At 38.7% G+C, this 17,370-nt stretch overlaps 2 protein-coding genes across 2 annotated transcripts; both read left to right on the top strand.

The window, feature by feature from the left end:
• Window positions 1-44: 44 nt before the first annotated feature.
• Window positions 45-2,759, top strand: psma5 (proteasome 20S subunit alpha 5). The gene is made up of 10 exons (XM_077601892.1): window positions 45-174; window positions 441-476; window positions 634-700; window positions 782-908; window positions 1,453-1,520; window positions 1,597-1,704; window positions 1,781-1,839; window positions 1,924-2,026; window positions 2,119-2,205; window positions 2,429-2,759. Exons 2-10 carry the CDS (start codon window positions 448-450, stop codon window positions 2,504-2,506), a joined length of 726 nt encoding a protein of 241 aa, XP_077458018.1. The 5' UTR covers window positions 45-174; window positions 441-447; the 3' UTR covers window positions 2,507-2,759.
• A 618-nt stretch (window positions 2,760-3,377) lies between these two features.
• On the top strand, window positions 3,378-17,320 carry LOC144076110 (sortilin-like). Its single transcript, XM_077603683.1, has 20 exons — window positions 3,378-3,675; window positions 9,162-9,224; window positions 9,540-9,613; window positions 9,692-9,794; window positions 10,154-10,315; window positions 10,451-10,524; window positions 11,456-11,505; window positions 11,576-11,703; window positions 11,870-12,014; window positions 12,143-12,298; window positions 12,457-12,569; window positions 12,654-12,756; window positions 12,833-13,001; window positions 13,065-13,249; window positions 13,333-13,522; window positions 13,865-13,981; window positions 14,174-14,282; window positions 15,053-15,165; window positions 15,244-15,370; window positions 15,455-17,320. Exons 1-20 carry the CDS (start codon window positions 3,439-3,441, stop codon window positions 15,467-15,469), a joined length of 2,433 nt encoding a protein of 810 aa, XP_077459809.1. The 5' UTR covers window positions 3,378-3,438; the 3' UTR covers window positions 15,470-17,320.
• The last annotated feature ends 50 nt before the right edge of the window (window positions 17,321-17,370 follow it).

Genomic DNA, 17,370 nt, shown 5'->3' with positions numbered 1-17,370 from the left:
AGGAAATTATTATTATTTTTAATAGAAATGACCCTTAAACTACAGTAGAACTACAAATAAACAAACCAAGGAACCTTTCTTTGAATTTTGTGGACACACGGAACATTTGTGGTGTTACAACATCAACGAATCCCAGAAACTAGCAAACTCATTCAAGGGTTTGTGCCACACAAGGTAAATATGTTTAAGCATGATTTAGAAGTATATTCTTCTTTGGTTATTTTGATACTCATAACAATCAAACATCTGTTGTCGGATAATTTTGGGGCGATTTTAAATCTTTGTCGTCCTTTATTATGTGCAAGCGATTGCTAGCACGCGAGAGTAATACTACAGCTAACTCCCGCTAACTGGTCATCATCGCGAACTAATAATAACATGATTTTATCTAGCGTTCTTCTTTTTTCCACTTATAAATATTCTTTATTTTCTGTTCACAGTTGAACGATGTTCCTGACGAGATCGGAATATGACAGGTTGGTGGAAACTACTACAACACAAACTGCTTTGTCATTAAATATGGTTGCTTTTTCCTTTCTCTTAGTGAACAAACTACGCATTAAAGTTGTAGTCACTTCTCAATTAGAGTGTTATTTCAGTAAAAATCACAATTGTTAATCCATTGTTTTCCAGGGGTGTCAACACATTTTCTCCTGAAGGAAGGTTATTCCAAGTTGAATATGCTATTGAAGCTATAAAAGTGAGGACACTCAACTAGTTTGGTAATATTTATTTTTTGGATTTTCCTAATCGGGCCTTCTGTTTCCTTCTGTTTTCATAGCTTGGCTCCACAGCCATTGGTATTCAGACATCAGAGGGTGTGTGTTTGGCTGTGGAGAAGAGGATCACCTCTCCACTTATGGAGCCCAATAGCATTGAGAAGATCGTGGAGATAGACAGTCACATTGGTGAGTAGAGATTATGGATCTAACTATGATTTCCAATTATACATCTCGAGTAGAAATGTCCCAATGAATGCCACCGAATGATCCGGAACTTACCACTTGTTTTCAATTGTTTTAATCTTAGAATTACTGGAAATAATGGAGATTCAAATACTGTTTTCCATTGTAAAACATAGACAATTAAGCCAAATAATTTTGGACTCCAAAGATCTTGTTTACTGTAAAAAAACATAAACAAAAAACAATTCATCCATATCTTGTTCGCTCGTATATTGTTTCATGCCGATGTAGTGAAAATAAAGCATAATTATGTAACTATGCCATTTAAATGCAGATTTAAAGACAAATTATTGAAATAAAATAAGAATCACAGTCAAAAATATAAAAAAAGACCTTAGCCCTCTTCATTAAAAAAACATACACAAATATAAATCCACCACAATGGATTTTCTAATTATTGTGTCAAGGCTAACTGTGCCTCGCCCAGATGATTTTGCATGAGCAGTAACGTTAGTAATCATGTTTTTCTTTGTTCCAATCTTTAAAGGGTGTGCGATGAGTGGCTTAATAGCAGATGCCAAGACTTTAATTGACAAAGCCCGAGTGGAAACACAGGTATAAGCATTTGCATTTTACCTTCTTCATCACCTGTGTAATATCCCCCCCAAAATTATTCTCTCCCCCTCAACAGAACCACTGGTTCACTTACGATGAAACCATGACAGTAGAGAGCGTGACCCAGGCGGTGTCCAACTTGGCGTTGCAGTTTGGGGAGGAGGATGCTGACCCCGGCGCGATGGTCGGTCTTTTTGCCTTTTGGTCATTTTAAATGTGAAACGTGCGTGTACATTTAAACTCTTCTGTTGCATGCACAGAGTCGACCATTTGGTGTGGCACTTCTCTTCGGAGGTGTAGATGAAAAAGGACCTCAATTGTAAATCACTTTTGTATTTGTTCACACTGAACATATCAGTGTATTAAATTGCCAAATTTGACTATTGTTTTATTTAAATTTCAGATATCACATGGACCCCTCAGGAACTTTTGTTCAGTGTGATGCTCGAGCAATAGGCTCAGCATCCGAGGGTGCACAGAGTTCCCTGCAAGAAGTCTACCACAAGGTAGAGCTGATAATCAACTGCAATGAATCAACAAATTAAACCAAATAGGGAAGGATTTTTAACTAAATTCTTATTTTTTTTTAATCTTGCAGTCCATGACGCTAAAAGATGCCATCAAATCATCTCTCACCATTCTGAAGCAGGTGATGGAGGAAAAGCTCAACGCCACCAACATCGAGGTGTGTGCCTTTTCCTTATCCCCCCTAAACAGAGAAGGGTAGTGTTGTGATACTTAAAAATAGTCAAATAAAGGTCAACCAGAAAATTCAGTCAAGTACAAGAAAGTAAAAAAAGATTGGATGAAAATAGTACTCACTGCTGGGTTAAATAAAATGGTTGTCTGTCTCCTTATGCCCTAATATGCCTGAGTTTTTACTCAAGTTTTTTTCTCTCTCTCTATAGCTGGCAACTGTAGAGCCAGGAAAGACCTTCCACATGTACTCCAAAGAAGAGCTGGAGGATGTGATCAAGGATATTTAGATGACTTTGAGAGCAGGCATGAGAGACCAGCAAGTCCATCCAGCCTCAGTCAACAGAACACAACTTTCCATCAGCACATTCGACTCCCTGCACTCAGATCGGTTTGGATTGCATCAGCTTTTGTCTGATGTGCTAATGGACTTCTCGCCCATCAGCAAGCATCCGTGCAAAGCGGCAGGAAGAAAGCATGGGGCGCGGGTTTTTTTTTTTTTCTAACAAATCAGTACTTCAATTAAACTGTTGTAATCGACAAGTGAGTGATGTGATTTTCTTTTCTTTTTTTAAACTTTGCCTCCATGTGCATTCAGGGTTGTGTTTATGTACAATCTACCAACAGCTCAATGTTCTGCATTAGCAATTAGTACAGGAGGGATAGCTCCAAATTTAATTAAATTGCCAAGTAGATGATGGGTTATGAGAAAAAAGCAGAGTATTACTATAATTTATAAGGATATACCTTATGTTTATTAGACCATTTTTGTCTTTAGATAGCTATACGGTCTCCCTCCAGTTTTTGCTAAATGTTGAATTTTGCAAGTGTAATTTTTTACACGTGAATTCTTAATGATCTTAACGATTTTTAAAGTTTGTGGGCCCAAGTTGCCTTCCAGGGAGCACTTTAGTTTTAGCATTTTTTGGATACAGAGCGCAAACATGAGGCAAATTCATAAATAGGGCTTGCTAGTTTTAAAATAACCAGTAAGCGGCGCTAAAACCCCCAAAAATGTATTATATGAACTAGTCGAGGAAGAGTCCACTCGTCCAATCAAAATACAGGCTATTCTTGTCCTGGCCAATGAGGCTCAGCCGTGGAGGGGACGTTTTAATAAAACATACGTTCTGGGAGTGGGAGGGGGGCGAGAGGAGTCAGTGTTGGGGATTAATAAAATACCGTGGGGGGACGCAAACGAAGCTGAGCATCCGATTTAAACATGCTTTCTCCGGCTTACTTTTTCACCTGGTGCTTGTTTGCCTGCGCACTGGCGAGACGATTCCAAGCCGGGCAAAAGGCGTTTGGTTGGAGGCTGACGAGAGACTTGAGGGGTGATGAGGGGAGACACACTTGGGAGAAGTTAGAGATGTCGGAACGCAGCGTGGTAGGACTGAATGAACACTCGTGTCCAGATTTTCCTGGAGTCCAGTCAGCGCTTTCAAACAACACACACACTGTAAGTCTTTTTTTTCTTCTTCTTCCCCCCTTAGACATGGACAATTACATATCTGAAAGTATACCGGTACCATTGCAGCGTTAGCAGAGTGTGGATGTGAATACTATAGATGAAAAGTTCTATATTTGGTTAACTTTTTCATTGTTGCCAATAGAAACGTTAGGGGCACCTGCACAATCTAATGTGGGTCTGTACAAAATACTGTTTTTGCATAAAAACGAAGCAAAATAAGATCAGTTTGGATATACCAAGAATAGCAACAGTGTGTGCAGGCTTTTCAATTTATGAAAACTGTTTAGAGTAAGACTGTGGGCGTGCAATTGCTTTCAGGCGATTAATAAACGAATCGCGATTAATTCCATGTGTTCTGTCGTAAGAATTAATGCAAATATGACCATATCTTTTAATTTATCAATACAACTACTACACCGATATGCTTACCTTACATAATTCAAATTTAAGCCCTATGAGAAAAAAAGTTGGGAAATTTGCACTTTAAAGTATGATTTAGCCATGATTTTTACCCCCAAATAAAAAACTGTGGCATGGTGAAAGAGTGGTTTGCATGTCAGTCTCAAAACTTCTGGGTTCCAGGGTTTAAGTCTGGGTGCTGGCCTTCCTGTGTGGAGTTTGCATGTTCTCTCCCCCGTGCATACATGAGTTTTTCTGTGGGTTTCCTCCAAAATCTAGTGATGGGCTAAATGACATGGGTCTTCAAAGCTTGTGTTAAGCAAAAGAGGGCATGTACGTGAAGCTTCATTTCGGGGCGGTGTGTGTTTTCAACCAACTTTTCCATGATGTGCATAAAGATTTAAATGTATGTGGCAGGCAAATTATTGGGAATCGTGGCTTCTAAGAGGAGTCAGTTGATAATATTACAAGTTCAGTTGTTTATCATCTATTAATTCTGTTTGCAGCTAGGGCAAGTCAATTTATTCAACATTCAGTGTCCCGAGCAGCCACAATAAGGACAGTTAGTATCCAGATTTATTAAAAAAAAATCCCAATGTATGAATTCTTAATTCATAGAATTACATTATTATTTAAATGATCATATTAACTTGATAATGAGATTTCAACAAGATTAAACACAAATGTATTGTAAAAATAAAAATGTGGACTACCACAATTTACAAGAAAATGTGATCTGTTCATATAAATATAATGCCTATGGACTATAAATTGCAGGTGCCCACATTGTATTATGGAATATTCACACCCCAAAAACATGCAGCTCACTAACCTATAAAAATCCATAAATTAAGTCACACTGGACTATTTGCTGCAGGGTTCCAGGCTGCGAAAAAAAGACGCGTAGCATCTGGAGATTATGGTATGTTTCAATTGACCCAGTATAATTTATTTTCACTATTTGTGTTATGTTTTGGTATTTTTTTCTTTTTAACTTCTATTTCTAGATTGTAATTGATGGGATCAAATTCAAAACGGTTTAACTGTGAGAAAAGAGATCTTTCTCCACACAGGAATGAAAGCAATAAAAATTTCCTAAGTTGGAAAGACAACCTGGTAGCACCGGGAAGAAGATGGAAGATCTAAGGCTGATTGAAATGAATGCTCCACTCTGTTCGTGTGAAACAATATTTCAGTTGTCCCTATTAAATTGTCCAGTGAGTGAATGTAGGTCATTGGTCCAGATCACGTCCAATAGCAGCCAAATAGAGACGGGTTAAGGAGTTTTGACAGCATAACTATTCGCATGATTTGGTAATTTGAAGCATTGGGCAAGAGACAAAAATAAAACAACATGGTTGCATTCATTGTAATTCCAAAATCTATTTAAAAGCTTATGTTTTCAGTAATACATGCCTTCATTATTACTTGACTCAAACACATCATCGCGAAGGAACGCGCAAGATGAATGGCCTTAATGCCCAAAGGAATATTGGATCCAATTCCGCTTGTTTGCCTTGTTTGTGTGTGGGTGATGTTCCATTACCAATTTGGCTGCCTGGGTCATATATTGGGCATGAAAAGGATTGGCCTGGCTTGCACGCAGCAGCATCTTTCACGCCCACTCACTGTCTGGGTTGAATTGCATCCTATCAGAGTCGTGCACTTCCATGGTTGCGCCAGGTTGTGTCAGTATTTTCATCCTGTTTCTTGAGCTCAAATATAATGATGTGAACAAATATAATTTGAACCTCAGAAATAGCCAAAGTCAATGATCTTGTATGTAAAACCCCAGCACAAACAACACTTTTTGAATGTGGTATTTCATTTGTTTAGTTTTTTTCTCTCCACTTCAAATATATGTACTATTTGTTTTTTGTATGATGAATCAACCTAAAAAAGTGAAAAATATGTTCAAAACTAAATAATATTGTTTCCCAACATTTATTAACTATACTTTTGAAAAAGGGGAACTCATGGGAATATGATTTCCCCCAAAGATTAGGCTGATCATATTTGGAAGACTAACTCCTAAATTGAAATTGCAGGACTTTGTCGTCAACTCAAGTACTTGAGTTTATAGCCATTTCTTTTTGAGCCCTCAGACTGAGATATGATATGTCTACTGCTGGAAGGCCAAAGTCAGGAATACCTGGATTTAGCGGATAATGAAATATGTTGAAGGAAATTGAAAAGAAAAAAAAGAGTAGGAACAACAACAGAAGCAATAAAGATTGGACTCTATACTTATGGCAACTATACTACCAGTATCTGCTGCTCCTATTCAACTGAAAATTACTCATTTGTTCTTTTTCCTAATCGGCATAAACCCTCACACTCATACGGCGGAGCTATTTACCACCCTAACATGCATGTTTTTGGGATATTGGAGGAAACCAGAGTACCTGGAGAAAACCCACGCAAGCCCCCTTAGTGAGGACCAACCTGGGATTGAACCCTCAACCCCAGAACTGTGAGCCTGACGTGCTAAAGACTCCTCTGATGGCCCGCCAACTGAAAATTAATTGACTATGAATATTGATTGAAAGCTAACAGAGAAGAACTGAACACAAATACCCCAAAAGATTGTTTGCTGATTCCAAACTGCAAGTAGTGAAGAATGCTGCTTTAACCTGTTGTTAGTGACACTGATTGATGATTTCAAGAAGAAATGTCTGTGTCTGTGTCTTGGTTTTTGTAAACTCTGATGCAATGGACTAAAATGGTAACGTTTTTGTTATTTCAGCCTGCTTCCCTCATTTATGCTCTAAATCGTAGATGATCCATATATTAAAGGTCATCAAATAAAAATGAAACTCCTGCACTCATGCATGAAATTAAATGATATTGGTACAGGAAGCTCGTGTGATCTGCGCCCCCTGTCCCCTCTTTTTCTGTGATGTGGTCCAACCTGAGTGTTGGTCTGTTAGATCAGGGGCCGGTGTTTGACCTCCTCTTCTGATGTTTTATGTGCGTAAACATTGGCAGTGCGCAAAGGTCAGCGTTCGGAGGGAGCAGGGACAAGTAGCTCATTGTGTCAACGTCCGACGTCTGACGTAACGCACAACTTTTTCGGGAACCCTCCCACTGCCAAGTAGTCAATGTGTTATGTGTGTGGGTATGGACAATTCTGTGCATATAGCAATACCACACAAGTGTTAAGATTCACATTTTGGGAGCTCATTTGCAAACATAGCTCACAAGAATCTTTAATATTTGGCTGAACTGTAGCTGGCCATTGAAGTACTAGTCCATTGAAGCATCCTGCATAGCCAATGTGTAAATGGGACTGCTGGCTCAATGTAAAACAGCTGGAAAGGCTGGAAAATTGTAAATGCATTTACAACAGCACCTAAGTACACAATCTGTTCCACTGCCGAGACTGAAAATAATGTTTTTTTTTGCAATATTTAGGTCATGACTTGAAGCTAGTGACATGCTTTAAAATGTCACACTGAGGTCAGATTTGATTGGCCTTGCAGAACATACTGAAAATTTACTGCCCACTTGAGCTTATTGGTAGATGTATCTAACTATAAATTTTCAGCCCACTGGAGAAGTTCCCAGAGCATTAGACTAAAAGAAAAGGTCCAGATTGGTTGAGAAATATTAAATTCATATGGAATGAGTTTTTTTTTTGTACACAGCTGACTGAAACATCAAAATTTTTCTTGATGTGTTGTGTTTGGGTTAAAGTTCCAAGCAGTTTAATTTGGCTGAAAGCATACTCAAAATTCTGGCTCATTGATCATGGCATGCAATAAGGCTGGCCTTGAAAAGGGTCTCTTATAAGTGTTAGGAAATTGACCTATTATCGGTATTTGAAACACTACGCCAATGTTTTGTTCTTGGTTTTCTTATTAGGTAGTATAAAACACTTACTGGTTGTGTGTCAATGAAAATTCATCATTTATCTTGTAGGTTAGGCAATGTGATGATTTGCAAAGACACCTCACATCAGCAGTTTTGTAAGTGGTAAAAAAATAGTTTAATTCACATGGGACAACCCTTCCAATTTATTACTTGTTTTTCATAAGACATTACTTGACTGTTTTCATGACAATTTATGAGGTGTGTTAAAAGTTCAAGGACTGGTTTCACAGAAGATATATTGTAAAGCTAAACTAGCAGCTCGGGTCCCCTTCGGATTAACCCCCCCAACCTTCTCGGCAATGCCTTTCATGCACTCCTGGAAGAAATTTTCAGGGATTCTTGACAGCTCTGCTGTCCACATTATAAAAACAGGTCCCCTGGAAGGCCCTCTTTGAGCTTTAGTTATAGTGGGGGGAAAAATCACAACAAAGTTTCCCAGCACAGTGATGTTCTTCGTGACCAGCAACTGTTGGAGGCATGTTGTCATGGAGAAGCAAGGCATTTTTGCCCACAAAACTGCAACTCTTGGGATGTTTTATCTGTTCTGAACCATTCTTTGTAAACTCTAGAGATGTTCCGGATGGACCAGCACATCTGCCACCAACAACCATTCGTTCAGTCACTTTAATCACATTTCTTCTCAATTCTGATGGTCGGCTTGAACAGTAGAAGATCAAAATGGATTGTTGCCAGTTTTGTTGTTCGAATCCCCAAAGACTTGAACGTAAATCCAGATGAGTCTGGAATGTTGTTTATTGCCAATGTTAACATTATTAGCCTGTCTATTATGCAACAAGAACCTTTCAAATTACAAACGACTCTCAATCATCCTCTTTTAAACATCTGAAAAATAAACATTTACACTCACTTTTAAGAGCATAATTGTTAGTTGGCACAGCCTGCTGTGGAGCATGTGTCCTCAGTCTGTCCTCGTCCAGTCTAGTCCTTATTCTGTGTTGTTGCTGTGCTTGGGACATAACCGATTTTCTCGTTGTCTGGCCGCAGCTTTGTCATTTGGCTGAATGTAGGTCGCACGCAAGCTCATACACACACAAACACCATAATATGTGCCAAGTTATTTTGTACAGCCAAGAGTTATCTTTTGGTTGTCATGAAAACAATAGTCCAAGTACATAGAATGCTCTAAATGATGTATTGATTCCAATTTGTATCTTTATTTATTTCTTTTTCCCTTCTTGCAGTTCAACTTTAAAGTGAGGACCATGGGGTCTCTGTCACTTGCATGGGTGGGAGATGAATCTGGGGTGAGTCTGCTTATCCGCACACCAATTTATTTATAATTATATAGAATTTAACCTAACAATTGAACACCAGATACTACTCAATCTCTATTTTCAATGTTTGCACTACAATGATATTTATAGTGAATTTGTTTTGCTCTGGTTTTAGGTCATAAAGCCTTTCTCAATTATTACGATCAAATTCAAGTAATGTTTGATCATTTACCCTAAAAATGAAAAAAAAAGTTATTTTTAATTGCACAAGTATCACTTAAACTGCAGTTTTTTTCCACTGCCAAACATTTGACATTTGATTATCTTCCTCTTTGCCCCTGCTAGGTGATTCTTGTGTTGACCACATTCCAGGTGCCTTTATTTATGATGAGATTTGGCCAGTCAAACCTTTACAGGAGGTGAGCACTACCACCATCTATGTATGGGAACAAAGCAATGATATATATATGATGTATATATATATTTTCATTTATCAGTGAAGACTACGGGAAGACCTTCACTGATGTGACCCACTTGATCAACCACACCTTCATACAGACAGAGTTTGGTATTGCTGTCAGCCCGGATCACTCTGGCAAGGTGCTTCTTCTAAAAAACAAACATCTATTTATTTTGAAGGAGGCTAATTTGCCATGCAATCTGAGGTTGCATAACATAACTACTCGACACTTAAGGTGCAGCTTTACAATGCGATGCTATTGAAAACAAGAATTGTCTTGAAAATCCTGTCTTACTCAAAAGTAAGCTTTGGGCTTAATGGCCTACCTTCGATTTCCTTATGGGCCCGAAATATAAATATGGCATAGGGAAACTATGTTAATTCTTCTGTATCCAAGTTAGCGTGTTGACTTGGTCACCGTGATGGGAAGTCTATCTAAAAAATCTAAAACCTGATTGTATGTTAATGGAAGTTTAACTCTTTTGGTGCTTTATTTCAGGTGATTCTGACAGCAGATGTGTCTGATATTGGTGGATTTCGACTATTTCGGTCACGGAACTATGGCCAATCCTTTGAAACATCAGAACTCCCCTTTGAGCCCTTAATTCAGATGCTGTACAATCCTGGAAACTGCAATACACTACTAACTCTCAGCATCCGGGTAGTGGCAACCACTTTTGCTATTTAAATTATAGAACTAATGTTTGATTGGAAGAAGGCACTTATTGACAAAGACAATTATAAGTGATCCATTTCTAAGAAGATACAATGACTGATCTTTTTCTCCTCCTTCTAGTTGGATTTGTGGCTGTCAGAGGATTTTGGGGCCACCTGGCGGAAAATTCATGACAGTGTTTGTCTTGTCAGATGGTAAGATTTAACCTCAAAATTGTCACCTTGACCTACTGATATTAGGGACACAAACATAAACAAATCACATTGTCACTTTCGTCAATAGCTGCACCAACATAAGATGATCATATAAATACAGAAGGTGTTTAAACAACGATTTATAATTCAAGTCAACACAATGTGGCCAATGAAACATTACAATAATGAAGAATCTAAAATTAATACTGCTCTGATATTATCAATGCAAACTGAGAATACTTATATTTTGCTTCCAGGGAGATTGGTTTCTAGTTAGCTCACTAAATTGTACTTATTTTGAGTGTTTGGGGATTCTCTGTATGAGAAAGACCATTCTTTTTTTTTAAACATTTGTCAATTTTACAGTGAATAGGTAAAGTAGTCTATAGATTCTTTTTTCACCAAGTCTCTCACATAGTGGCATCCTTGTTCAAGTTGTTTTCCACAAGACATTCTTGCATCGTTGTTTCTCTGTTTCTTGTCCTGTTTGTTATTCCAGCTGCATACAATTTGTACTGCTTCCCATCTAAGATTGCATTTGTGCACCCAAGTTAACATGGGGTTGCGCTGTCAACCTGCGGTTATTTTCACTGCATTGTGGGAACATTGCAAAAGCACTGCCTGGCCATAGCGGTCATTTTGGCATCTAAATACTGTTCCAAGGGGCTTCTGTTAGACCCAATCATGAGTCAGCAACAGTATTTTTTGTAATTTATAGATCTTAACTCTCTACACCTAACTTTCTCTCCAAGAAAATGTTGTTCCCCTTTTTTTTCTCTCATACTTTGACAGCACTTGGACCACAGCCGGAAATAGTTCTGGCTTACCACATATATAAATCTGTTTGATTTCGACATAGGTGACAGACAGTGTTGCAAAATATCGATACAACAGTCACCTAGGTTTACCTTGTTGTTGTTCTCATGTACAGGGGTGGAAAGAATAGCATTTACTTCACAACACACTACAACGGATCATGCAGTAAGTGATGCAGTTACACATGTTAACACTCATTCAGTAAAGCTTCATAAGACCTCCATGTATGTGCCAGATGACAAAGGAATGTTTGAGTTAAGGAAAACAGCAGACTACGGCAGGAGTTTCCAGACAATTGCAACCAGAGTTTTCTCGTTCGTACTTGGGGGCCGCTTTGTGTTCGCCTCGATCATGACTGGAAAGGTGAGCTTGTCAAGTATTTATCTCTCCGCTTCGCTCAACATTTTTTCTTTAACCTGATAGTGACAACTATTTACATGGTTTTATCTTCTGTGGATTAACGCCGTTATTTCTGATTTGTTTACCAAAATTATATGCTATTCAATCCTATGTTTGTGATTTAAATCAGGACACAGAGCGTGTGATCCACGTGTCGGTGAATGGAGGAGAAACATGGAATATAGCACAGCTTCCTGCAGTCAACCATGAGCAGTTTTATTCCATTTTAGCGGCCAACGAAAACATGATATTTATGCACGTGGATGACCCTGAAGGTCAGAAACATGCAGATGAATAATTTGAATAAATAGTAGGAAAATTATGTTAATTTGCATATACAGAGCCCAACAACATTAATTCAACTGTACAATATCCACATGTTGTGTTTGTGTATGTCACCAAGATTCTGGGATTGGAACAATCTACGTATCTGATGACAGAGGAACCGTATTCTCCAAGTCCCTTGAGCGCCATCTCTATTCAACGACAGGAAGCGACACTGACTTCACCATCATTACTTCACTCAGGGGCGTTTACATGACCAGTGTACTCACAGAGGGTAATGACTGCAATGTGATAAGGAATTGTTTCATCTGGGCCAAATTGTATTGCATCCTACATCTTCATTTTTGTTTGATACTGCTAATATCAAGCTAGGTAACCATATTCAAACCTTGGAATGGAGTTAAACGTGTATATCATTTTGTATCTGTCTAGGCGGAACTGTTGAGAGCGTGATCACTTTCGACCAAGGAGGTCGATGGCAGCCACTGCGACAAGCCGACAACAGCAATTGTGACGCGGAGACGTCCACGAACAGGCCAAAGAGAGTGAGAAAACCAAACAAAACGGTTCAACATAATCAACACCTACACACAGTTTATCACGTTTCAAACTTATAATTGTCTTCATAGTGTCCACTCCACATTCATGCCACTTACAGCACAGCCATGAAGATGAATGTACCTATGCTGCCACTCTCGCAGTCAAGTGCAGTGGGGCTTATTCTTGCACACGGTATCAAACACTCATACACAGATAACTTAGCAAATACATTCATTTTACGGTTTAACATTACATTGCCTCTCTTCAGGAAGCACAGGTGAGGCCGAGTCTGCCGTCATGCCTGATGTTTACGTGTCTGACGATGGTGGCTACTCCTGGTTGCTGTCTCTCGTGGGTCCTCATCATTATGCTATACTGGACTCGGGGGCTCTTCTCGTGGCTGTGGAGCACACAAACTCTCCTGTTAATCAAATCAAGTGAGAATTTCAGTCATTTGCATTGCTATTGCGTCGCTAAACGTCTATCTTTGTTCAATACAGGTTTTCCACTGATGAAGGACGGTGCTGGCACACGTATAATTTTACCAGTGACCACTTCCACTTTAGTGGAATGAACAGCGAGCCGGGCTCCCGCTCTTTGAACATCAGCCTGTGGGGCTACAGAAATGATTTTACAAAATGGGTTGTGATCACCATCGACTTCAGGAATCTCCTCACCCGAGAATGTGAGTGATTTATGTGAGATGATTTAGAAAGAACTTGGTCAAGTTTGGGAAAGAATGTGGATGAGCTGCGTGTGAAAATGCAGGTAATGACGAGGACTACGTGATGTGGTTGACTCACTCTGCCGACGCTGACAGCTCCAATGACGGTTGTGTGCTGGGCTACAAGGAGACCTTCCAACGCCTGAGGAAAGACTCGACCTGCTGGAATGGGAGGCAGTTTAGTGGCGGGCAGCCCATGTCTCCTTGTGCTTGTACACTGGATGATTATCACTGGTACACTGTCACTATCTAAGCACTCTTATCTTTTTTTAGCTGTTTTTCAATACCTTTTTGAAAGCTAGGTACATACTGGAACTAACCACAATCATAATATCATCATTTACATCTCATAAACCCACAAAGTTAAGCTCGATCTGGATGTCCTTTTTTTAAAGCTCTTTTTTACATTAAGTAGTTGATTTATTCCGCCTTTTTCTGCACTACACCTCTGATGTATATTAAATCTCACGCATCGTGTACACAAGTTTTCTGGGTTCAGTTCCCCTGTTATGTGCTAAAGTTCAGGAGTTGGAAATCATTGCTATGAGCCACCTTTGACTCTGATTGGTTCTTTAGTGACTTTGGATACTTCCGACCTGAGAACAGCTCAGAGTGTGTGGAGCAGGAGGAGTTGAAAGCCCACCCACTAGAATTCTGTTTAATTGGAACCACTGAAGAGCTGCAGACCAGTGGGTAAATACCGCCCCACCATTTTTATTTTTTTAACTAGAAGTCGATTGCGCAATTAATCTCAAATTCAAGTTCCATAACATTTAGTAGTCTTTACAATAATGACAATATCAGACCTAACCTTGAAAAAATACACCAGGCTCAGTTATGTTTAGCCTTTTAATGTTTTTTTTTTTCTTGTTGTCCCATTTAAAGTTACCGGAAGATTCCAGGGAACAGGTGTGCTGGAGGTTTTCAGCCTGTCAGAAAGGAGACTGACCTAAGGAGGAAATGCACCAGTGATGCTCTTCATCCATTTTCTTTGGTTGGTGCCACTGACTTTGTCTAGACCAGGGGTGGGCAAACTATTCCACAGAGGGCCGCAATGGGTGCGGGTTTTCATTCCAACACATTGAGAGGGCACCTTTTCACCAATCTGGTGTCCTACAATTGCAATCAGTGGATTAGGTGCTTCTTGTTTTCTGCAGACATCTCATTGGTTAAACTGCGCACCCACAGCGGCCCTCTGGGACCGGTTTGCCCATCCCTGGTCTAGACATAGTAAAAATTTAAATAGTGTAAAAACTTATCTTCAGCACACATACCATTCGGCACTTCTCTTTTGACATTGTTACATACAGTATATCTTCCAGTACTGTTCTTGACTAAAATGTGTGCCCTCACATTGCTGGACAATAGTTTTGGCCCTATTCTAATAAACTTTATTTAATAAGGAAACATTATCCTCAAATGTGGCAAAGGGTTGCTGTCCAAATATAATGCATATTCCGTTGTAGGGTCTCTTTCTACAACTAGTCTCTTTCAATTTTCAATTTTATATACTAATAGCACTGTTGGTGAGTAAATGTGAGAATTCTTCAAATGTATTTTACAAATGGAATCGGACACTGCTGACATTTCAAAGTTCATCAGTTGCATTGATCCTTAAATAAGGGCCCCCCAGTGAATACTTTTGTTTTACCACAGGATCAACAAACTCCCCACACTGCACTGGTATTTTGCGATTATATACACATGATAAACAAGGGCGATTAGCAGTTGAATATTCACATTCTCTATATGCATATTTCCCAGACTGAAAGCGGCTCATCAAATTCTGCAATCATAGCCGTGGTTGTTATAGCCATGCTGCTGGTGAGCGCTGTCACAGGCGTCTGGATGGTGAAGAAATACGTCTGTGGCGGGCGGTCAGTCATTTACATTTTCTTGTTGGAGGCCGTCAATGTTTCGCCAGCATCTCTAATATGCGGAAATGTCTTTGTCAGGTTCCTTGTGCACCGTTACTCTGTGATGAGGGAGCATGCTGAAGCTAACAAAATCGAAGGAGTTGATGATGTTGACGCCCACTACATGGAAACGGGAATAGCACAATACAATGAGGATTCAGATCAGGTATCTCACACAGTGTGTAATGTAGCTTTGCGGTCATTAGAACTCATTGAAATGTTTTGTAAAATGTGTTTGCTTTTCTCCAAGGACCTCTTGGAATAAGTTGGACCACACCCATCTTTATTGATGCCTGAATTGAGATCTCTCGCTTGGCCCATATGCTGATTAACATCTGCTTCTGAATTCTCACTCTAGACTGTTGGCCAGACGGCACAAAGAAACCAGAATTATTGACGTGTTCGGGTTTGACTAACGAAAACCATAGAGGCAAACCAATGGAACATAGTAAATAGAAGGGCAGTAGGGGGTACAAACTAAGCAAACACAGAGCAAAAGAAGGCTTCTGTAGCCTCTGTGAAGCTTTTATTTTCTTTTTCAGGATGCAGTGGTGTCAAATTGTGGCCTTGGAGACAATGACAATGCACTGGAGAGGATTTTTGGATATTTTTGCTTACAGTGTTAGTGCACAATGACGCAATAGAATACAGGTACGGAAATAAATCCCGACTACTTTTGGTTTTCTTTTGCCCTCTCCTAAATATTTTTGTATTGGCTACATTCAAAACTTTTAAGTTAAAGTTTAACGTCCGATAGGCTGCGGTACGTTTTGAAAACTACTTTTCATATTAGCAGCCAAGCTGTATTGTTTTTTTTTAATTTTAATGTTAGCATTGCTGCTTTAGAAAGGAGCACTTTTGTTTTGAATTACATATGTGAGCAGTAGCATTTAAAAGTCCTCTCCCACTGGATCGTGATTTTTCCCGTTAAGACTGTTTTTTTTAATGATACAAATGCTTTTTAAAATTATCTCTTTGGGGGATGCACTTTAGATGACAAACTTTTAGTGCACACTGTTACTAGTATTATATGATGCTCAAACTACTACATGTTTTTCTTTACTGCAACCAAGTACCCTAAAATTATGCAATACAGAGTAATCAGATATTTATTTACTCCAGTATAATGCTAGATTATAAAAATAGATTATCATATTCATATTCCCTAAAGATTTGAGTGATGGATGTGAACCATTGATTACCAATACAATTCATTGAATACTGATCATAAAATCACATTTAGCAGAAAATATCCAGGCGTTCCCAATAAATATTGTAAATTGCTCCATAATTAAAGACACATTTTTACTGTGTGGGTTAAAGGTTGTAGGTGAATTTGAATCATAGGTTTTTTTTAAGTAGAACCATTTTTTACTCAAGACAAATAAGAAATTTAGAATAAATGTTCAATATTCGTGGGGATAGGGGGCTAGGGAATGTGAAGAAATGACAATGTTATGGATTTTCACTTCCCATTTTGTACAGTGGAATCAAGACTTGAATTATTGCCAAAGCACTTTTATTGTCGTGTTTTCTAATTACTATAGAGATGACTTCACCATACCCCAGCAATAAACAAACATGAAGGTAATACAAAACTTTTACTTTCCTTTTTATTACCCAAGTACACCAGAATATTAAATGATAATAAAAATAATTTCCCCACCTTAGTAAATATGTTGACTTAATCCAAAGGTGGATAAAGGTGGTGCAAAAATAAGTCCCTACTCTTTAGGTATTATACACAATTCCATATTTTTTATGGTTAATGCATCCAATATTGAGGTGAAACTTAATTTACAGGCAAGCCTTAATTGCTCTAGTTGAGGTGGATAATATCCCAGCAAATAAGCTATATGCTGTAAAACTGGTCTAATAAGCAGTCTCAAGGACTGTTTGCCAGGTATGAGAGCAGTTAACACATGCTTAATGTCTCTATATAGTCAGCAGCTATTTACTGGATTTCACAATTAATGTATTTGCACTGTTTTTACACATCAGTAAAGAAATCTGCATCCTTGGCAAATACATGCATAAATGCTCCTGTTGTGATTGTATATTTGAATTGAGACAGATGGTTATACTAATTGCAGTAATAAAGGTTTCTCATAAAATATATTGTTTTTTGTCATGTTGTTATAAGGTTTTAATATAATATATTAGGCA

The sequence above is a fragment of the Stigmatopora argus genome, chromosome 6, assembly GCF_051989625.1.
Source record: "Stigmatopora argus isolate UIUO_Sarg chromosome 6, RoL_Sarg_1.0, whole genome shotgun sequence".
In the NCBI taxonomy this organism is placed as follows: domain Eukaryota; kingdom Metazoa; phylum Chordata; class Actinopteri; order Syngnathiformes; family Syngnathidae; genus Stigmatopora; species Stigmatopora argus.
Note: the sequence above shows the minus strand (reverse complement) of the source record. Positions and strands in the feature narration are given on the sequence as shown.